This window comes from Scylla paramamosain, chromosome 14 (genome assembly GCF_035594125.1).
Source record: "Scylla paramamosain isolate STU-SP2022 chromosome 14, ASM3559412v1, whole genome shotgun sequence".
Lineage (NCBI taxonomy): Eukaryota > Metazoa > Arthropoda > Malacostraca > Decapoda > Portunidae > Scylla > Scylla paramamosain.
Window position 1 is genome coordinate 19731501 of NC_087164.1, and position 24134 is coordinate 19755634.

The 24134-nt window shown below is 35.4% G+C and overlaps 3 protein-coding genes across 13 annotated transcripts in view; 2 read left to right on the forward strand and 1 right to left on the reverse strand.

Moving 5' to 3' along the window:
• Positions 1 to 11844, forward strand: part of LOC135106987 (tyrosine--tRNA ligase, mitochondrial-like) — a 27485-nt gene extending 15641 nt beyond the window's left edge. For 4 of the 6 annotated variants that reach the window (XM_064016488.1, XM_064016486.1, XM_064016487.1 and 1 more), the window contains 7 exons: positions 29 to 165; positions 1462 to 1533; positions 3575 to 3641; positions 4642 to 4830; positions 6190 to 6315; positions 7475 to 7508; positions 10905 to 11844. In XM_064016488.1, coding sequence (XP_063872558.1) covers positions 29 to 165; positions 1462 to 1533; positions 3575 to 3641; positions 4642 to 4830; positions 6190 to 6315; positions 7475 to 7508; positions 10905 to 10974 — 695 coding nt within the window. In that variant the 3' untranslated portion in view covers positions 10975 to 11844. Of the gene's footprint in view, positions 1 to 28; positions 166 to 1461; positions 1534 to 3574; positions 3642 to 4641; positions 4831 to 6189; positions 6316 to 7474; positions 7579 to 10904 lie in introns of those variants that run through there. The other 2 variants (XM_064016492.1, XM_064016491.1) reach the window with 2 other exon arrangements.
• LOC135107133 (glutamate receptor U1-like) lies at positions 11173 to 19942 on the reverse strand. The gene is made up of 6 exons (XM_064016843.1): positions 19485 to 19942; positions 15410 to 15511; positions 13167 to 13230; positions 12546 to 12689; positions 12141 to 12219; positions 11173 to 11502 (listed from the first exon to the last, which is right to left on the reverse strand). Exons 2-6 carry the CDS (start codon positions 15501 to 15503, stop codon positions 11173 to 11175), a joined length of 711 nt encoding a protein of 236 aa, XP_063872913.1. The 5' UTR covers positions 15504 to 15511; positions 19485 to 19942.
• The window catches only part of LOC135106985 (zinc finger MYND domain-containing protein 11-like), a 34976-nt gene continuing 23310 nt past the window's right edge, over positions 12469 to 24134 (forward strand). For 3 of the 6 annotated variants that reach the window (XM_064016479.1, XM_064016481.1, XM_064016485.1), the window contains exon 1: positions 22948 to 23182. The gene's annotated coding sequence lies outside the window, so the exon portion shown is untranslated. Of the gene's footprint in view, positions 12706 to 22947; positions 23183 to 24134 lie in introns of those variants that run through there. The other 3 variants (XM_064016482.1, XM_064016483.1, XM_064016480.1) reach the window with 2 other exon arrangements.

Genomic DNA, 24134 nt, shown 5'->3' on the forward strand with positions numbered 1-24134 from the left:
TTTTAATATTATATGTTACACTCAACAGGTCTGACAATACCAATCATAACCAATGAAAGTGGTGACAAATTTGGCAAATCTGCTGGTAACCCTATATGGTTGGATAGCAGTAAGACTTCTACATTTGACTTCTATCAGTTCTTCATGAGACTGAAGGACTCAGAGGTAAGCATAAAAAAGTAAATAGATAAATATATAAACAATATAATAGTGTTGATTGTATACTAGTTTTGGATGACAATGTGTCGGTCTGTCATTCACTATGGGGAATTTTGGCATGCTAAGCCATCAGATGTCTCAGCTGAGCCACATACTACACTCATGTAATCTAAAATTTGTAACTGTAATTTCCATGTGCGTACAAATGCATTCAGAATTTATCAGTATACGTTTTGTGAATTTCTACCTAGAAATGTTCTTATTTTGCCTTGATAATTTCAACAGAAAATATGCTATTGACGTCAGCAGGTATAGTCATTGCTATTTTTAAATATGGCACAGTACATGTCTATAAACTATTTCATTTAGACTCAAAAATATAAGAAATATAGTATTACTACTTAATATGGGTACTCTAAGTTATTTTGAATGTTCTATAGGTTGTGTCAAAGCCTCAGCTAAGTTGTGTAGTCACATCCTCCAGTGCCTTGCAGTACATATGGTGTTTGTTTTGGTTTGACCTGCCATGACCATTCTTGCTAAGTCACTCAAGTATCAATTTCCAAATAAAAATTGCTAATAATATACTATGCAGTAGTATATAAAGATATACTACTTAGTTGTTCTGTGCCATCTGGTATTTTCAGTGGCAAAGATATATTGCCTCTGATTTATGCTGTCTGTATTAATGTTTCATATGTATTGTGTACCTTGCGTAAAAAAAGATGGACAACCAAAAAAATTTAACATTCCATATGCACCGGAAAAGCAATTTCATCATTTGTTTTCTTGGATAAAGTACAGTTTTACCTCTGTTACTACTCAGAAGGAATGGTGTACTTTTTTTTATCTACACTAAATACATTAACATGTATGTAGAATGGCCCTATAAAAAATGAAAAGAAAAAGAAAGAAGTTGCTTGTAAGGTGACACTGTTGCTACCTGGTGACAGCCACTTCTCAGAAGTTTCCTGTTCTCTTCATCTGTGCCCTTGTGACTTATCTCCATTTCATTGCTCTTCCTCTTATCTTCTTTTTCATGTTACATTTAAACACTTAAACTCTTTCACTTCTGCTCTAGCCACCCTCCCCTTGTGAAATGTTTCAGAAGGGAGCAAGATGTAAGATAGATAATTTATTAAAATTGTTTTATTAAGATATGTACCCTTCTTTTTCTCTTGTGTGTGCATGTGAGAATATTTTTTGTGTAGTTTGTATTTTGTTGAATTTATATTTTCTTCTAATGAAAAACATTTGGTGTAAAAATTGAAAAGTAAAGATGATTTTTTATATTTTTTTCAGGTTGAAAAATATCTGAAGCTATTGACATTCTTGCCACTCAGTGATATAGAAAGTATTATGGAAAAACATAAGGTGAGTTTTTACCATGAAATATATAGTAGAACCTCAGTTCACAAACATCTCGCATCATGAACAAACTGATTCACAAACTAGTTTTGTGAGCAAGTTTTAGCTTGGTTCATGAATGATGCTTTGGGGTATGAATGCACATTATCAACAATCCATGAACCTTGTGCTCAGTTGTGCTTTGGCATGCTTGGCATAAACATTGTTTGTGAGAATGCTGTGTTCAAAAACATTATTTTTTTTTCTCTTTTCCCTTTTTGTGTGTTATTTTAGCCCTCATTATGCCATGTAAGAAGGAGGAAAGTGTTAGGTGTCACTGCCAGCTCAGTCTTTTGGCCCAAAGAGCCTGGATTATTCTTTCAATTATCATAAATTACAGTACATTACCAGTAATGAATGCATGGGGGAGGGTGGGCTGCTTACTCACTATAACCATAGAATGAGATTGTGGCTGTAAGACAGCCAGTGACCTTGACATTGGCTGAGGGAGAGAGAGAGAGAGAGAGAGAGAGAGAAAAGGGAGGAAGCAGGCAGCAGCCTTTTACCCAATATTCGTTAGCTTTCCCCTCTTCCTTTCTCATCATCCACCTGTGCTAGCAACTATAAACAACAAAGGTAAATTATAGTACTGTTGTATTTAATTTTGTGTTATTTGTCTATTTAAGGATATGTGTTTCAGTTTCACTCTAAATTTATCACAAAAAAGAAATGTAGAAATGACATATTTCTGAGACTGAAATGGATTAATTGTATTTACATTAATTTCAATGGAAATTTTTTTTTTCAATCTGCAAACAATATGGTTTGCGAACCAAGGCCCATAATGGATTAAGTTTGTGAACCATGGTTCTACTGTATTCCTAGTAAAGTGAAGATGGGAGGCCTGCATCTTATGGCATGTTTCTATGGTATTTATCTTTATTCTTTTCTCGTGTTCCTATGTAACACATGATGATTTCACTGTGAATCAAAAGATCATAACCACATTAATCTGAAACAATGCCAGTTAATCGTTAAGAAGCATCCTGATTTGTTGAAATGCCCCTAATAGAAGCACATTGTCCGTCCCCAGTTTGGAATATGTCATCCATGTTACAGGTATACTTGTAAGAGGACCACTATTCATGATGACCTGTCAAAAGCTTGCTCTCATTACATTCATCCTTATCTGAACCCTAATTGTACATTTGGCTAACTTTCTCTCTTACAGACTCGTGCAACTCTCCTTATTAACTTCATTATCTGATGTAGATGCTTTGTATCTCTTTAATTACCCATATGCAAGGTACTGTCCATGTACTCACAGTTAAGTTACATTTTTAAATCACTTTTCAGGTACAATATATTCACATGAGAAAGTAATGTCATGCTTCTATGTTGCACAATCCATAAATCTCTAAGACAACACTTATGTGTTCAAGGGAACATGTTGAATTTTTACATCTTTATTTATTTTGTATTATTTACATATAATTACACTCACAATCATATATGACTTACAGCCATTATTCACAGTATCCTAGCTACCCAAATTTTGGATTCTTCTCCATATAAATTCCATTAAATATCTTGAAATACTTCATGTTACATTTCTGATTTGAATTACTGTGATAGCCACCTAGGTATCTCTTCTTGTAATGTGCTGTTATTCTCCAGCTCTGTTAGTTCCTGTGATGATTCACTGCATTCTGCTGTTCTCCTTGGTGGTCTAGCCTTGTCTTTCATAAATCAGGGTAGTGATAATTTGTAATCTTGGTACCTGCTTGTATGTTGATCTTCCTGAATTTATTCCTACTTTCTTCCTTTTTTTTTTTTTTTTTTTTTTTTTGCATTCTTCACTCATCTCATATTCTTCTTTCTTGCATGTTTAATCTCTTCTTGGTGTTTCTTCAGTTACAACAGTACAAATTTATTAAAGCAGAAAATAAACTCAACCCTATATTCTTTGAGATACCATATTTTGATCCAGAGTAGTTGACAGATTTTAAGAGAATTCCAACTTGAATTCTTGAACTCTTGTCATTATTTTCTTTTATTAAATTTTCAGAAGAAGCCAGAAAGCAGACATGCACAAACAAAGTTGGCTGAAAAAATTACTTTACTAGTCCATGGAAGTAAGTATTCATATTTGTTCCTTCTATTATGACAAAGTAGTGTTAAGAAATTTAAGTATGTTGAGAAGAGCATGATGAAGTAGTTATGCAATACTACTGTTAATGCTAGCTACAAAAAAGGATGGAGTTTGAAAATTTTTAACTAATTACATCAGTGAAGTAATAAGAGCCAATAGAACATTTTCTTAAAATGCTTATAAATTGACCTTGTATTCTTAGTGAAACTATTATTTATTTATTTAGAAACCAGTTTTCTGCAAATTTTGAAAACAAGATGGAAACATGTAGCTCAGTTAGTAAGCAAAAGCCACATCTTGTGACAGTATTATTATTTTTGTGTGCTTTTAATTAACAATATTACTGGACATGGAAAGAAGTAGCTGAGTACCGTAGTAGTCATCATGAACTGACTCAAACTGAGTCAGCGCTGTATTTTGCTCATACTTGCTAGAAACATTGCCCCATGAATTTTAGGTTTGCCAGTTGTGGAAGGTTTCAGATATCTTAGATTTTTCTCCAATACTCATTAAGATTTATATTAAAGTAATATTTTATGTATCTAATTTTTTTTTTACAAAGTAGTGTCTTTTTATGTTAGAAGACACAAAACAACTGCGTACAGAGGGGACCATAAGGATGTCTACTGAAAAGGAAAGTTTCACCATAAAATCATAATGAGGAAACAAAAACTTTACTCTTCAATTAGTAATTTCTTAGTTTTCATCAGCAAAAAATAATGATATCATGAAATAGTCTTAAAATACACATCAAATATTGATAAACTGTAGAATTTATTTTAGTTAAAAAAAAGTCTGAAGGAGGATGAGAAGTGAAAAGAACAAAAAGGGAATAGTATGTTATAAAGCTTGGGCATTATTTATGTATTGATTAAGAGAGTGGACTATGAATAGATCAGTATTTCACTGTTCTGTTGTATTTATAAATATATTATGCCTTTTACAGTGGATGGCCATTCTTTCATGAGTTTCAACAATTACAGAAAGTGGCTTAGAATCTGCCAAACGCACAACTGAAGTGTTGTATGGTGGACAACCAGAAGCTCTGGCTGAAATGACCAAAGATGAGCTAGAGGCTGTCTTCAAACTTGCATCATCAGCAAAACTGCTCTTGGAACCTGGAACCTCCATTCTTGACATGGCACTGAAAGCTGGCTGTTTCTTTGATGAAAGTAAGTTTCATCACAATGCATCACTGATAGGAGAAAATGATTTTGTGATATGAAATATATACCTAATCCCACAAAATGCAATAAACATGTTAAAGTGAATGGAAATTTGCTGATAATGTAATAAATTGCATATTGCCATATACAGCTTAAGTAAATTTATCCTTTTTACACTCAGTTTTGTTCAGTACATTTGATAGGGAGCTTGCATCCTTTTTTGCTCTCTCTCTCTCTCTCTCTCTCTCTCTCTCTCTCTCTCTCTCTCTCTCTCTCTCTCTCTCTCTCTCTCTCTCTCTCTCTCTCTCTCTCTCTCTCTCTCTCTCTCTCTCTCTCTCTCTCTCTCTCTCTCTCTCTCTCTCTCTCTCTGGTCAGTATTTATATCCATATGTCTTTGAGTTATCTTGTTTTAAATGCCCAAGAAGACATCTGAAGCACATCCAAGGTGTGCTTAGTACACCGATGCCACAAAAGTTATGGATAAACTATATTCTTTTTACTGTCGGAAGAATGTTTAGGTGTTGGCCAAGCCCTGTTAGCTACTGTGCTACATCACACAATTTTTCTTAAATATATCAGTTTTTTTTTACTGTTTATTGAAATTCAAGTATTAAGTATAGATTAATTAGCTGATCAAACTATGCAGTGTTACGAATGGTTTGAGTATTAAGATAACAAATGGTCTGAGTTTTATATAAATATCACAATACTTGACAACATAGCTTTGTGGTATTGTCATGTAGGTTGAGCACCTGGGATGCTTATCAGTAAGGTCAGGTGACTCAGTTCAGTGAGAGGGGCAGCTCAGCCTCTCAGGGGTTACTCCCACAATGAAAGCAACTCCCCAGATGCGTGTTCTTTACAGCCAGGAGAATGAACTTATTTACAACGTGAATAAGTATTTTTAAAGGCCAATAGAGGTTCTATCATTGCACCCTCCAGAGCAATAGCTGGAACAGCCAAAGCCACTAATGTGAGTGAGATGACAGTGTGATGAATCTGCTCTGCCCTCAATTGAGATTACATGACATAATTACCATGAACATATAAATTATAGAAAAACTATTCACACCATCAGAGAGAGACAGAGAGAGAGAGAGAGAGAGAGAGAGAGAGAGAGAGAGAGAGAGAGAGAGAGAGAGAGAGAGAGAGAGAGAGGAGGGTTGGCTGTCCTTTTCATTAAGGTGTTAAACCGATAATTGATCCTGTAGAGGCATGGCAACACAGTTCACAGAGATTCCCCTACTCAGCTAATGCCCAAACTATAATGAACTATAATAAACTATAATAAATATGAGGCCCGTGGTCGGGGATATTGGTGAATATTACGAATGTTTCATTATTTCCATTATTTCTCCAAAACAGGACATGGTCGGCGCATAATAGAGGCTGGAGGGTTCTATGTGAATCTGTCACGAGTAACTAGACCAGACCTAATAATCATCCCAGAGGCACACATATTACCAAATGGACTTTCATTACTCAGAGTTGGTAAGTGTTTAATTGCTTTCATTATCATTATTGCAACCATGTCTTCTTTACAGTAAATAGAGAGTGATTTATTTATTTTATTTTTCTTATTTTTTTTATTATAATGAAAGAGTACAATATCTTTTTGTATAGCTTCAAACAATTCAAATCTCCAAACTAACCCAATACAAGTGTATCTGGATTCTTTATATGTATAGTCTGTCTTGGTTCACTGCTATTCCTTAGTTTTTGTATTATTCAAATGACTGAAGTGTAAAGATTATACAGTACTAGTTATTGAAGTTTGCTAAACAAGGAAACCACAGCATAAAGTATGCCCCCCACACTAGACCCACTGCTCAAATAAGTATAGCCAACAGGGCTAAGAGTGTGAATGATGTGTGTACAAATGTGTGGTGCTTTGTCTGGGCCACCATGTGTGAAATTGCAATCCTAGTATATAAGTAGATAGAGAAATGGTATCCCAAAGTTATTATTTGCATCTTTCATATGGTTTGTCTGAAATGTATCTCATCCTGAGGAAAAGTTCTCAGTGCAGTCTATATTCACATATTCACAGTAGGAAAATTGATCAGATTTTTTTTTTTTTTTTTTTTTAAGGAATTATCATTAATTGATGTATTACATAACTATTTGTCTTGTCCATTAAATCTGGAGTCTGTTTTGTCAGATCTGTTAAATTGATATTTACTGTATTACAAAAGCAAACTAATGCTATTGATACTTAAACATTAGTACACATTTAGAGAACATAGTAAGTTGCAAAACAGTGGGTTAACCACCACAGTCAAATGTACTTTCGTTGGCTTTGATACTCTGCATAGCAAATGCAACTGGTATCATTATTTAATTTCATCATTGTTTTAAAGTATGTATATAAATTAACACACCTTTGTTTCTTGACATTTACTTACTAAGTAATGCAGCTGTGTACTGTATGTCTGCCAAGAGCTTTAGCCTCTCTGGGATTTTCCTTAGGATCTCATGTCTTATTCACTCTGCTTTCCACTTCAAAATGTTTAGCTTACTTTATAGTCATAGTTATGCATTCTTTCCTCATGGTCAAGTTAATGCAGTCATGATCATCTTTAACATTCTGTTTAAGTTTTGAAATATATATTTGTGATGTAAATAAAAAAAAAATTTTCTCCATTTTCAGGTAAGAAAAACTACTATATAATCAAGTGGACAAAGTAAGATTCTTTTTTCACTTTTTTTCTTAATATATTTTTCAATTAAAGATTAATTGAAAATACCTTAAAACATAATTATTTTTTCCCCTAAATGTAATTTAACATTTAATGGCTTGTATGGGTTCAGCTGTGTCCACCTCACATAGATATTCCATACTTGCATGAGAACAGAGGTAAGTGGTTAGAGAACCTTTCTAGACCATTTGACCAGCATTAGCTTGTCATTTCAGTATATTTCAGTGTATCACCAAGTCAGATCAAGAGAAAAATTGACAAGCGTAAATAACTTTCACAATTATTTAGAGAAGAATAGACAAGAACAAATATTGCTGCAAATCTTGCAACAGGTAAATCAAAAAGAAACTACAAAAAAAAAAAAGGGAAAGGAGAAACCAACTGAAACTAAAACCTTGTAGAAAATTAGATGTAAACATGAAAGTAAATGCTGAACACTAGAAATTCCTATTAGGCAAGTCATTGAAAACATCATCACAATATACTTTGTTTTTGCCATCTAATTCAGAATTTCAGTCTGTTTATGAACTTTGGTGCTGTCAAAGCTAGGTTTCTCATTGATGCAGATTATCATTTTTTGGGGGGTAAAGAAACTCGAATAAGAAGTAACTCTTTTTAATCATGTGGCTAACACTTCTTCACACAAGACTGGTCAGTAAACTGGAGATATTGTACCTATAGGAAGTTAAAACATAAGGATCTCCTTTCATTTCTTATACAAGGACATGAAGAAAATAATTACATATGCTTATCACAATAATGTGACTAATATTGTAACTGATTTATTTTTACTCATTATATTTTACTAATTCACTTTGTTATATTGAACACAATTATCAAGCTTTTTAATTACTTACAACTTTATACTCAGTATTTTTTTTATGGTTCGGCTTTTTAATTTTTTAAATTTTTATTATCTCAAAATCACTTTCTGCTTCCTTTTCTCCTATCCATATACTGTTCTCCTTTATTGAAATTAAAATAAATCATTGAAACACTGAAATGTAATAGTCAGAAATACCACATAGTTGTATGTACGATGTTCATCTAGTTAGCCTATAGTGGACTGGTGTTGTGTTCTTCAAGCATGGGTTACTTCATCCAGGAAGCAGTTATAGTTTGTTATTGTCCAGGCTATTGATTCACTAGCTGATTTTGGGATGGTGCATAAAGTGTCACTGAACAGAAGAATTGTTTGAATGCTTGTTGCCTTAGGTGTAATTTGACTTCTGCCAGATGTACCACCAAATTGACAGAAATATCCGTCATCACCACTTACCGATACAATTTGAAAAACTGATGACGAAGAAAGATAGCACCAGGATATAGGGTTGGATTTTCTTTGTTTTTTATCCATGCATGCACCACCAACTCAGCCAAGAATGTCAGTGCTGCAAGCATGAGGCCGACAAACAGGAGTGTAAACATTCCCTAGAGAAAAAAGTATAAGTATTACATTTATATATTTGACAATGGGGATTCAGCCTTTGGCAGAAAATCCTACATGTGAATGAAATCTCCACATCTCACAGATGTTCATAAAGACTGGAAGAGTAACCTGTCAACTATTCTGTGGTTTGAGTTACTTTCAAGTAAAGATAAGCAAATTTTTTTCATTGGAATGTAAAAGATAACTGCTACTAGCAAAGCATGAGAGATTTTTACTATATATTGATTGTACATTATTGTGGTGCGTGTGTGTGTGTGTGTGTGTGTGTGTGTGTGTGTGTGTGTGTGTGTGTGTGTGTGTGTGTGTGTGTGTGTGTGTGTGTGTGTGTGTGTGTGTTTGTGCTGACAGGTTCTTACCCATTCAGTTCACACTGTGAAGTTTTACAAAATATGTTCAGATGCATCTGTACAGGATTCAAATTTCTTTTCACATAATTATCATTTTGTTATTTACTTTTTTTTTTTGTTTAATTTTATCTTATTATTTACTTTTTTCATTAATGTTAATTTTTCTTACCCAGAGTCCCACGATACTGTAAGGCTCCTTGACAGTTATGGAAATGGGTGCTTTGAGACATGCAGTAACATTGATAAATTCTTCATTTAGCCAGTTGCTGTAAAGATCATGTTCCACCATTGACTGGATTCTGAAATATATATACATACACTTTTTTAGATAACATTTGTACATTTTATTAAAGAGCTGTAGTTGGGATCATAATATGACTGCAAATGCAGTTATATTCCTGCTTAGCTGAAAGTCACATAGAGAACCTGTTAGTAGCCAAGTAGTAAATTAACAACCTAACTTTCTGCCATCAATAGTTGAGGGATAGGAAGGAGTCTTATAACTAACAGGTGTATGAAATTAAAGGAATTAAAATATACATGAAAAAGAGTTATTAATGAATAAAGAAACTGTGTGCATATATATATATATATATATATATATATATATATATATATATATATATATATATATATATATATATATATATATATATATATATATATATATATATATATATATATATATATATATATATATATATATATATATATATATATTATATAAATGCACACAGAAGGGCTTAAGGTAAACAAACACTTAAAAATGTAAACTCACATGTAGTTGATAAAGGGCATGTGATGAAGTCCATGACGACCAATGACACAGAATATAAGAGGAAAGAAGTTCTCCTTGGCAATGTAGTAATCGCAACTTCCTGTGATATAGGAACAATATTATGTGCTATGTGATGGCAAAGCTGAGGATGAGAAAATTCTGTCATTTTTGCTATTATGTAATACAAGTGTGGGTCATAGAAATCCATATGTGTACAAGTACTGTTGGAAAAAAAGTTAGGGGAAGGTTCTAAACCTGTTATAGAGAAGTCATCAGACAGAATCTTCTTTATGGTAGTTATCTCTACAAGGAGAGCATAATCCTCATGCTTGACTAGGATGCGTGCAGCATTAAGAACCTCGGACGACTTCAGGAACTGTGCCCTTCCCTGTGCCTTTGTCTCTTCTAGCTCCAGATAGATGCCCTTCTTTGACCCCTTTGGGATTAAAATTAACAATACTAAAATACACACACACAGTAATAAACAATGAATTCTTTTGTTTATTTTTCATGTTCTTGTTTCATTTGGTGACATTGAACAACAGCTGTAAGCAACAGGCAGGCACTTGAGTCATATATATAACTGGAAACACTTATTTACCTTTGGGTGTGCTAAATGAACATTAGTACTCACAACTGGTAGTTGAGCTAGTGGTGGAATACCAGGAATCATTTTTGGATCATTCAAGGTCCATCAGTGATTCATGAGTTAGGTTTCTTGGTCAGTCTTGATTACTTACCTTCATATATGTGGTGAGTGCAGTAGATTTTTCAAATATAAGGCCATACTCCTTCTCATCAACCAGGTCTCGGAGGCTGTTGATCTTCACTGGAATGTATCTGACTGCAAGGAGGGAGGTGAGGGCACTTGAGTAGCTCCTCATAATGACCATTACTGTCAGCAACCACAGCCCGATCATTGCCCGTGATGCCAGAGTGTTTGGGATACTCTGCAAGGCTGATGAGTCATTTGATCAATGCCTGATGTGAGAAATACTCAGCATATTATTAGTATATGCAGAGAGAATGAGCATCTTTTGATGAAAACCAAGCATATTATAGGTTTTACACACCTCAATGTAAGAACTCACTTTGCTGCAAGAGGATAACCAGCTGATCCCAGGAACATCTAAGAGCCACCATGATATTGGAAGTGATGGGCAACCTTTCCCACTGAAGAACAAGTCTGGAGAGTGCAAGGGTGATGCAAGCCATGCAGAAAGTCAGCCACACCCCAAACCACACGAGGGGTTGTAGAGGGTTGAGGAAGCCCCATGGATTGAGTTGAGCATGGCCTCTCTTCACCAGGATCTTGTAATAGTCAATCATTATTGGATATGAAAATTCAGCAGCCTTCGTCCGTTCCTCTGTCATTCCAAATGGACCCAGTGCCAAGTCTGCCTCCTGAAATTTGAAGAAATTATGATCTAAAACTATAGTTAACAAGGAGTTGATTGGTAATGTTATATGATGTCTGGCTTCTAGTCATTAAGAAGAAACTGCAATACACCAGCAAGGCTGATGTGATGATTATTGTGACAGCATTATTAAAAGAAAAATAACAGGTTCAAGGCATACTAAAAAATTAGAACCAGTTAGAAAATTAAAAAAGAAAATTTGCTAGAGTGAACAAGGATTGACAAACAATATATGTATAGAGATGAACCAGCTATAGAATAGATGAGATGAAAGAAATGAGTGGAAGTTTATTTGCCACTGAAACTTTTTTTTTTCTTTTTTTCTTTTTTTTTACTGCTTCAAATATTCTTTAATATTGCCATTGATAACAGCAAAAGTAATAGTTTTCTTAAGAGGTTTGAATTGCAAGCAACAAGTGCTTCCTGTTTCTTTTATGACGTAATTATTAAATTATCGCCAGAAACAAACCCTATGCAAATACTTTAATGTTGTCTGAGATGTACCATTAATTGGGAGAGGCACAATTGAAGCTTCACTATAATGTACACTGAGCAATGAATGACAACTTACGGCAATTTTACTGTTTCAGTAGATAGGGTTACTGTACTCACGTTCCGTCTCACCATGCCAATCATGCCGTTCCAGTTGCCCAATTCGTCCGGGGCGCCCCATGCTCCATCTGCTGGCCTCACTAACGTGTAACTGAAAATAAGCAAGTTAACACTTAGGTATGTCAAAATAAGTAATTATATATATATATATATATATATATATATATATATATATATATATATATATATATATATATATATATATATATATATATATATATATATATATATATATATATATATATATAAAATGAGTGTGTGTGTTTGTTTGTATGTGTGTGATCAAAATGGCATTCTGTCAAGGCATGGTTTTATTTAGAAACTTGATATTAAATAAATGAAACTATAGATAAGATGCAATTGTGAGTCGGAATGATAGAATAATAAATAATGTTCATATGTACAGATGATAGTAACCTAAAGTTGAGCGTCTCGGCAAGAGCTTTCAGCAGATTGGCCATGGGGCCGCTGATGGTAATGGTGCCGTCAGATGCCGTCATCACCTTCACGTGCGGTTCCCATTCCTCTACTGCAACCCGCAAAAATGCCCTGTTGCCCACGCTGGGGACATTGCAGCGTGAGTATGAATACCTCATTCCCATATCCCCATACCCAAACTTTAATTCATATGCTCAGGTTTTGCTATGACCGATTACGGACCCGATTCTGAAACACCTCTGCGCCGCAGCCAGACTAAATTTTAAAAAGCTCTTCTTGAAGTTGCACGTGTTTTTTTTTGTTTTTTTTTACGTGCTTTTACGATTATATTGACAAATTAACAAGATTTACGAAAAACTCTTGAGAATTCTACTAATCATCTCTGCTACCTTTGAAAATAGTCGTACTGAGAGGGAAGAGTGTTTCAGAAAATGGGCCTTAATAAATATTAACTTTCAGCATTCTAGTGGTGGCCAGTACAACTTATAATCATGAATTAAATATATTACTAGAGAAGGAACTTTCAGTACTGATACATGTGTGTGTGTGTGTGTGTGGATAAAAATGTGATCTAGTTATAGTAAGGATGTCTTGACTGACCTGTGCTGGCTGGGGTCCTTCAAGGTAACATTGGTGTGGCCGAAGGGATGGTGAGGATACCAGCCTGCGTGGCCGAACAGACGGAAGTATGTATGAAAGGCCTTATAAGCGATGTGTTTGATTAATAATTAATTAAGGCTTTCACCTGTATATTTGTGGAGACGCACAACAGCAAAGAAGAAAAAAAAAAAAAACAATAAGGCACTATTATTAATTTAATGTCAGTATTATTCAATTAAGTTATAAGAAAAATTTGTCTAATCTCGCAAAACTACCAATACTTACAAGACAATAATGTAACAAGAAGATCGTCCTGAAGCAGCAATACTAGACAAAATATTAATGAAGTTATACCAAAAAAAGTGATTCTTAGGATTTCTTTGTTGTCCAGAAATCTGCCTTTCTTCTCTCATATCGACAAAAAGATATAACACCAAGTTTGTCCTCTGACGATTTTTTTTTTCCTCATATCCCGTCTTTATTGTCTCTTGGCGTAAGGCATACAACATTTCTTATGATGACAGTGATGATGTTGTAATGGTTGTGGTGGCGGTAGTGTTATCAGACGTTCTATACATAACGGTTACGCTTCGATTACCGGTACGGTGTACTCACGGCGCCGGCTTATACCCCTAAACATTTCAGCGTCTTGTCGCGACTACTCTTAATGTGTTCTAGGAGAGATTTCAGGGATTTTCAAGGGTGTTTTCATGATTCTATCAATAGTTTAACGAGTATTCAGCATCATCATTGGCAAAAACACCCTTGAAAATTCAATTAATTAGCTTCGTGGCCTTTAAAAATAGTCCTGACTATGAGCGTGAGGAGAGGACTCGATGCTAGGGCTAAACGTACATGGTTTGTCACGTTGGACAAAAGCTCCCTTGAGAAAAGATAACAGAAATTACATCATGGAATCGATGCAGGAGTAGATGTAAGTTTTATTGCCGGCAACCATCAATCTACTTACCGAGGCCTGCTATTAATTTTGTAGTGTCCAGCCCCAGTGATGGTGCACATGGAGTGATACAGCACATTGAAGGAATGCAAAGCAGTGAATACTCCGCCTTGGATTCCTCTTGTTCTCAATCTACTTTGTGCATATAATACGGCTATATATGGACGAGGACTTGAATAGTAATTGGAAATACATGTGAAAACAAAAGCCACTCTATATATTCATAGATCTGTTTTCGTATTCATTATTTGATTCGTCACACACTTTGAACATTGACAAAGGAATTTCCACATTTCACGTAACTGACACTTCCCATGACATATTTCCCGTAATGTGCAATAAAAGCTTTGAATATATATATATATATATATATATATATATATATATATATATATATATATATATATATATATATATATATATATATATATATATATATATATATATATATATATATATATATATATATATATCTGTAGGAGGGATACTGACTTAAGGTAAAAAAAATAAAATAAATAAATAAATAATAAATATAATAAAATAAAATAAAATAAACAAATAAAAAAGGCCGACGGGGGTGTCAATCCCTAAAGAGAAAGCCAAAAGTATTATCCATAATTGGAGGATAAGCGTAATTTCCAAGGTCACTGTTTATGACTAAGCCAGACATTTATTTAAATTGACATTATATATTGTTTGCCTTGCTCACGACAAAATCCGAAGTACAAGCAAATACGCAAAGTAATTGCCGAATATGTAAAGAAAAGAACGTGAACACACCAAGAATTATTAACATTTTTGGAAAAGGAAAACGAAAGTAAATTACACAAATTGTACGCACATGATAAAATCTATGTAAATATGTAAATACAATCCGCCTTTCTTTGTGTCTTGAGCTGTGAACTCTTGAAAACAATAATGAATTATAAAATGTACGATGAAGGAAGAAAAATATAAGGCTCTACGTGCGATTCATGATCACAGAAAGACGAGAAAAGACTATTAGACTCTACCCCGTAAGTTACAGAGTTTATTACCTGTAATGAACCGCTGCGGCGATTCATGAAACCCTCCGTTGTCACGCAATGTACTGTCCAGTCATCCATCACTCACATTCACAGTAGCCCCACGTGACAAGCTGATACTGCGCAACATTTGTGTGGTTTGATTGACAGATGGCCAAGCAACAGACACATATTTCTCCCATAATCAATCGGGAAGGTGATGATTAGTGATGGACATAATATCAATATGTGTAAAGGGACAGTGATAGAATATTACTTACCCGTGGGGAAGCGGGAGGCATCGAGGAGCCGTGGGAGGAGCAGCAGCAACGACAGTGGCAGGGGATGACACAGCCAAGACATCACACAACCCATTCATCAAACTGCTGAGTTCACAAAATTGATTGTCTATATCTTGTGTGATGATACAATAAACAATCATTCTTGATATCTTTTGAAGATCAAGTCCTATTTAATATTATGTTTGCGTAAAGAAATCTTATATCACTTACAAAGCCTTACATGACAGCGAATAAGTTCAGTGTTTTGTTTTTATTCTACTCTTCATACCGCTGCTTCTTATTATACCCGTATTGAAATAATGTGATGCGCATTTGAAGACTCGTCTTGCTTACATTGTTAAGATTACAGTTTTATTCTGATTTACAACCCTACAGGACTGTGAAGTCTTTCCTTTGCGATGTGTTAATGTATCTTACAGGTCAGGTTTTAGTTTAAACTATGTTTGGTGATTCTCGTATTTCAGTCGTTTCTGGGCTCTGAACTTGATATTTGTTTGTTTATTACAGAGTTAATTATCTAATCAACCAGTTTTTTCTTATATTACAGTGCACATTACTCGTGAATAATAAGCCATATATAGTAGAGACTATGACTTCCTCAGAGCAGACACGAAACAAACAGTATTCCGGAACTGATAAATCTCCAGTCATGTATATCAGTATATTATTTTGTCCTCAGCTACTTAAAAGTTTAGTCAGGCACCACCATAAAGAGGAGCATACGCCGGCGGGCGTCGTGCCTCACTCCCCCTACGCAGGCCTATAAAATACCTCATTCCAAAGGAATCTCCTTCAACGGCAGAGATGACGCTTAGAAAAGCAAGTTAAAAGAAATAAACAATTTATTGGCAAAAAAATTTTCTCGCAATAGATAATGAGGTTGTCATTATTAGTTGTACTTTTTTGACAGCCACACCAATTACATAAAAAAAAATAATAAATAAATAAAAGACTAAAGGAAAAATATCGAACTTTTTTTTGTATTTTTTACGTTCATATAAAAAAGTAAAAGTACATTTTTAATCAGATAAAAATTACTGCGATTTTAATAATATACCTTCACATTAATGTAAGGGTTTCTCATGTATAGGGTGTCTGCTTTTTTGAAGTTCTAGATTATATTACACAACAATATGCTCATCTAATAATAACATTCATCCTTCCAAGAAAAAATGACGAATAATCCAAGCGCACCTTCCATGCCAAAGCTTCATAAGCAACATGAAAACATGCAGTATCTTGGGAGCCGTAAGTTTAAAACAAGGTGTGGAAAGTATGCTTTGAAAATAAATAAGCAAATGTCTAAAAGAAAATATCTACCAGTTCTTGTAATTCTTTATTAGCAAGGAAGTGTTCGTGTCCTGGTGCACGTTTTAACAGGACCAATTTCTCACCAATATGGGAAAAGGTAACAATATACAAAGAACAATCCACTGGGCCATTGTAGACCGTTCATTCGTCATGCGTCAATAAACGTTATTGAGTCCACTTGCAGGGCATACGGAACAATACGCACCTGTACCTATCGTTTCTCCACGCTATGCTCCCTAAATCTTGTTGCATGATACACACCTAATATGAGAAAGAAAATACCACACTTATTTGCGCCACCGTTACCTAGGCATGGTGCTGCACGACTACGAGTATTCCGACAGCCACATTCTTGACAATATATAACTCTAGAAATACAGAAAAGCTTTTCGTGATGTCTGAGATTTGTATTCCCCTATTCTACATACAACAAACGCTTACTTATTGTTGTTCAAAGTGTGCACGTAAATGATCACATTGTATGGCAATGCTACTACTCTGTAAGGGCTATGTGAAATTTCAGAGTAAAGAATTTTAGCAGAACCTGGCAAATAATCTCATCAGAACCAAAACATTTCAAAACATGGGCTCGGGTACTAATGATACGGTCCAGAAGAGAAATGGAAGAAATGGATTAACAGTTAGTCAGTACGCACTAAGAATTTTGAATTTCAAGTTTGCAGAAGTGCAACCTCACAGTCTTTCTTTCCTAACAGTTTACGTGGCTTCTGTCGGTGACGAAGGAAGTTGACAACGAGCACTAGGACTACAACTATAGGGAAAATCAATTGAATATTAGTGAAACATTACCACCAGCATTCACAAAATACATCAGATTCATAAAACAGTATCAACGAAATAAAATGTGCAATGATGCCGTCTGCCAACAATGAGAACATCATCACTATCACCACTATCATCGCCACTGGAAGCTAGACAGACGAAATGTGTTAGGAATATGAAACGAACGAGTATACTGTTTAGGGCTCTCTGCTCTGGAAGGTGGAACATTCATTCTCTGTCAATTCTTCTACAGAAGGAAGTCGTCATGTTCATGCTTTTGGCAAACACAGTTTTTTTTTTTTTTTCCTTTTCTTTCTTTTCTTGTTTGCTGATCATTACGATTTTTTCTCGTTCAATTATTTATGCACACGCACGCGCGCGCGCACGCCCGCGTCTGTGTGTGTGTGTGTGTGTGTGTGTGTGTGTGCGTTCTCTGCTTTCGCATTCGCGACCAAAAGATAGTGATCTTGTTACGAGCAATAGCACAGACATGGCGTCAGCTGCTCGCGTCGTGTTTCGTGTTTCGTGACAACTGAAAACCAAACACATTCGCTATTCCATGTAATAAAAAAAAAAAAAGACGTGCCATGTACACAATCAGATGTATTGACCTTCCTTCAATATATATATATATATATATATATATATATATATATATATATATATATATATATATATATATATATATATATATATATATATATATATATATATATATATATATATATATATATATATATATATTTATTATTTTTTATTTTTTATTTTTTTTTTCCATGTATATATACAAACGTCAGTAACAGAGTATAGGGTATGCTGAATAATCGGACTAATAATCTGACAAATCAAGCTCTTTTTCCTAATCTTTACCTCTTGCAAACCAACTTCTTGAAAACACGGTTGTATTAATGTTTTCATTGACTGACACAGTTTCTGGCGCAAATAAAAAAAAAAACCCTTCTAGTGTTACCTATCGTCCTACGAGTACCGCAACCCCATTCTGTAAAACACTTGAGAATATTATGACTTCTCAAAGTCAGTTTGATCTCATTATTATCATGATCATTATTTTTCATTGTTATTGTTACTGTTGCTTTTTTTTTATTCACAAAGTTGCAAGTGACATCCAAATTAAACATAGTTAAGTAATTAGTAATTCACAGTACAATACTGACACACACAGATAATTACTACGAAAAGAATCAGTAAGCTGCCCTTAGAGGTATTTCTATATATATGATTAATTAATGTGGTTTAGTGTTTATTTCGAAGACATCACCCCTCCTACACTATTGCTGCTGCTATTGCTGCTTTCTCCCCTCCCCCCCCCCCCCTCTCTCTCTCTCTCTCTCTCTCTCTCTCTCTCTCTCTCTCTCTCTCTCTCTCTCTCTCTCTCTCTCTCTCTCTCAGCTATAAGGAAAGACTGGAAAAAGTTACGATTATCCATACTGGAGCAGAGGCGGGAAAGAGGAGACATAATTACGAAGTACAAATGTACGAGTATACCATAAAGAAAGATGTAAACCCAAGGAATGGTTTACGATAGACTTAAAATGCGAAGAACGTTAAATATGAAAATTCAGAGGAGGATGAAGAATAAGCAGCAGAGAATGAAAGGCCTGAAACTTGGATAGAACAAATAAATCAACGGAAAAAAAAAAATATATATATATATGATAAAGGATGTAGAAAACTGATGTCAGCAAACATATACACGTAGCTCAACAAAAGAAAGGATGTGGAAGTGCTGAATGACGGTTTGTTTAAAAAGAAGGATCCGCGAAATGCATTGGCAGAGGAATTGTGACGTGTACCTAAGAAAAGAAATATATGGTTACTTGATATTAGAGGATGGGATATTACGAGCTTGATTCAATCCAGTAAAAATATCAGTTGGTAGACGCACACCTTTGCAGTGACAAGGCTATCGGATTCAGATGGACCAAAGTACAATACACACCTGGGCACCTTGCAACGCTCCGTTCACCACGCCTTCCCTCCCGTCCACTGCTGGCCATGGACTGTCTAGCCCTCCCTCTTCTATTGCTCCTGTCCCTCTACCGCACCTACGCTCCCAACACAGGCGTGTGGAAGTCACGATGAATTATTAGAGATCTGCAAGAATTCCACGGTATTACATAGTCTCTTTCAGCTGTCATACTTCTTTTTTTCTCTTGTATTTATTCATTTTTTTTTCAGAGTCGTTCTTGAACACAGTAGGCGCCCCGTGTCTTGTAGTTATCATGTGTTGCGAAAGAAGAGGTTCGTCCTGGTGGGAAGGAAAAAAAAATCATTGTTGGATTGATGGTGGTGGTGGTGGTAGTGATGGTGGTGGTAGTAGTGGCGGTGGTGGCGATGCTATGTTAAATGATAAACATTCCAATACAAAAATATATAGTCTGATGATAATAATGTTGATGATACTAATGAAAGTAGTAATACTAATGCAAATAATAATAATAATAATAATAATAATAATAATAATAATAATAATAATAATAATAATAATAATAATAATAGTAACAACAACAACAACAACAACAAAATCACTATTACAATTATCACTGATGTATAACTGGAATCACCGCAATTACCATGATTTATTCTGTCAGGTCTTGGCCCATAGGCCGTAAAAGTGGCATAATCGAAGTCTTCCTAACACCATGCTCTAGTCTCTTCCAGGGCCCACAGTGATAATGAACACGTGTCACAACCAATACATCACAGTAGCAAACCAGACCGACTGATTGCACCACAGCACTGGCAAATGCCGTTATTGACATATGCTGATTAAGATGAAAGGTTCCTGTCCCTCTTTCTGTCTCTATGGCTGTGAGACATCCTGTAACAACCAACGACTATATTCTCTCTCTCTCTCTCTCTCTCTCTCTCTCTCTCTCTCTCTCTCTCTCTCTCTCTCTCTCTCTCTGATGCAACTGCAATATCATCCTATTTTGCTTCGCGTGGAAGGCAATATGGATACAGCTGTTCATTGAGTTGACTGTGTGTCGTTCATCTCCCATGATGGGCACAGGTAACATTCAGCTTCACTCGCAAGACTGCGCTAAGACACGGCAGTGCCAGCCCAACATACACCTGTCTAGTCAATCCTCGCTCTTTCATTCCCTGTGTAGTGGATTTATCTATTTATTGTTATATCTTAAGATTCAATAGATTTAGGGTTTAGTTTAAGCATATTTATTGGACCGTCCTCTCTGGCTACCTGCAAGAAATCTACAAGTTGACCCCGTGGATAAATTAACACCACCATTCAATTTTGCGTTATTCTTACTGGGATTTACCTGGAAACGCTGACGTCACTCATTGCTCGCAGCTGTTAATGTCATTTGCTACCGTTTTAAGAAAGCTTTCTTAGGTTCATATTTAATTTCCTCATCTCTGGAAATGATGAGTCTGTTACACTTTGAACTTCCCCGATATACCAAACCAGTCATGATAAGGAACAAAAAATGACAAATGCTCGTAACATTGTTTGATGGAAATTTCATGCTCTTGATAAGAGATAAGCCACCCGTCTCAAGTCTTACAGCAATATCACAAGCGAGGCGTGAGTCTCCGGCAAGGAACGTAAATTACATAATACATCCTTGGTTCGCAGTGACCTGCACGAGCCACTCTATTATTAACGTGCCGAGTCCATCCCTCAGTACACCACCTCATTCACTACAGGCAGGCTTCACGAACCTTGAGATTTCGAAAAGAATTATTACTCACCTACAGGAACCAATAACCCAGCGAGGTACCAGCATTGTCTGATGGGTATGAAGTGATCTGCATGAATCCTGACTTCAATACTAAATCTACTCTGTAGTATATTGTAATTGCATTGCATATTGTATCATTCAAAAGATGTGGATACAGAACACTCTCTCTCTCTCTCTCTCTCTCTCTCTCTCTCTCTCTCTCTCTCTCTCTCTCTCTCTGTGTGTGTGTGTGTGTGTGTGTGTGTGTTTACCTACTTGTATTTACCTAGTTGTAATTTACAAGGCCTGAGCTACTTTCGTGTGGTCTCGTCTCCATATCTGCACTTGTCCAGTTTTTCCTCAAAGTTGTGCACACTCGTTGCAGCTACTACATCCTCACTTAGCTTGTTCTAAACTTCGGTATTTCTCTGTGGGAAACTATATTTCTTTATGTTACTCATGCATCTTTCTTTTCTTAGTTTTTTGTTGTGTCCTCGTTTGTAACTGGTATTTCCTACATCCCTTAGCAGCAGTTTCTTATTTTCTGTTTCTTCCGCTCTGTTCCACAATTTGTAAATTAGTATTAAATCTTCCCCTTCTCTTCTTTGTTTCAATGTTGTCAGCTTAATTTCCTTTAATCTGTCTTCATATGTTAATTTTTTCCAGTTCTGGAACCATCTTCGTTGCCATCCTTTGTTTCCTTTTTCACATGTTTCTTCTTGTGGGGAGACCACACTGATTAAGTATATTCCAACTTTGGTCTTGTCATGGTGGTAATTATCTTTCTCATCATATCTTTATCCATGTAGTGGATTGCTGTTCCAATATTTTTCGCCATTTTAAATGTATCTGAATTTTTTTTTTTTCCTACGTGCTTTTTCGACTGTTGACTATCCTGTATTATCACTCCCAGATTTTTCTCTTCTAATTATTTCTTCATTTCCCATTTTATATGTCCATTTTGGTCTCTTCACTTTTTCCCAATTCCATTACATGATATTTTTTTTCACATTAAACTCCGTCTCCCATTTCTTACTCCAATCCCAGACTTTATTTGAATCATCTTGCAGAATTTCACAGTCTTTGTTGTTTCTTATATGCCTATGTAATTTTCCATCGTCTGCAAACAAGCTCATGTAACTCTTTACTCCTTCAGGCATATCATTAATGTAGATCAGGAAAAGTATTGGTGCTAGCACTGATCGTTGTGGTACTCCACTATCTACTTTTCTCAATTTCGATTTTACATCTTTTAACAACTCACCTCTTCTCCCTAAGTAACTTTCCATCCAGTTTTTATTTTTCCATTTAATCCTCCTATATTTTCTAACTTCCATAATAGCTTGCTGTGGGGAACTTTATCGAAAGCTTTTTTTTTTAGATCTAAGTACACAGTCTACCCATCCATCTCTCTCCTGTACAGGTTATATCAGTCATTCTCAAATAAAAGAGAGAGAGAGAGAGAGAGAGAGAGAGAGAGAGAGAGAGAGAGAGAGAGAGAGAGAGAGAGAGAGAGAGAGAGAGAGAGAGAGAGAGAGAGAGAGAGAGAGAGAGAGAGAGAGAGAGAGAGAGAGAGAGAATAAACAGTTAAATAAATAATTATACAAAAGGAAACAATAGAAAAAAAGAGAAACAATAATATAATAGAAAAAGAAACCGAGTCACATGTAGGACGTTTTGAAACCGAAACCGCAATCGAATCTGCCGCCTTAATTTCTCAACGGAACTAATCTACACTTACCAGACAAAGAATACCTAATTCCATCACTCTAACGTAACTCATTTCATTTAATACCAAAGATATGCACGAATCACTGGAAATAATCAGTGTTAAAGGTACATTTTGCCCATAGTCTTTTGTTAAGAAATGAGATTGTTTACAAGTGACAGGAAGAAACCGAGGCTGGCGGAGGTTAGAATTACTTCGCCCTTTACACCTTTCCTCGCCACTCAGGTGAGAATACTGAGAGCCAGGTGGAGGCAGCGACTCTAATAGATGCAAAGGAGGTTATGGGCGAGAGGTATTCAGTGTGGGTAATGGAGAACAAGAGTGGGGAGTGATGCCTTCCTTCTGATTACCATGTGTGGGTGAGCCGAGGAACATGAAGGCGGTTTGCAAGACACTGTTCTGGTATCTTTGCTTTATGGTGTTTCCTGATGTGTCCAGCCCTCCTTGCCTTTCCTATACTTGTCCTTTGCTTGGGATCTGTCAGTTGTTTAGTTTATATTAAGCTGTTACTCCTTGCCTGTCAATTTTCTGCAAGTGCTTTGTTTAAATTTGATTGGGAACTGTTTCCTCTTTGGCTGCTAGTTTTAAATGAATGTTTTGTTTAAAATTGATTCGGGATTGTTGCTTGTTGTCTTTCAGTTTATAGTCAGTACTTTGTTTAAAATTGACTGGGAATTAATATTTGTTGCCTATCAGTGTCAATTGAATGCTATGTTTGAAAATTTGTTGATATATTTATTTATTTTATTTGTTAGTTCTCAGAAATGCTTGAACAAAATGAGCAGAAATAGGCTCGTGCCATGAAAAGTGTATTGGTTCTTTTGTCTGTTAATTCACTGCCTCTTGCATGATAGCACGCTACATCATTAATATGAATGATAACCTTTTATGTGAGTGCCAGGGTAGCATCACTGGCCAGGAAATGTTGATGTCTTCAGCCACTCTTTGATAATTTCATAGCTGTCAATAGCAAAATTGCCAGGATAGAGATAGTCATTAAAGATTTGCTTGATATGTAATTCAAGTCTAATATTTGCGAAGGTAGTATCCCTGGTCAGGAAATGTTGATGTTTCCAGCAATATTTTCATCACCCCTTTCTTGAAATATGTCAAAAGCAAGATTGACAGACTATAGAGTGTTGCATACCGAAAATTTATTTGACAATTTTATATCTTT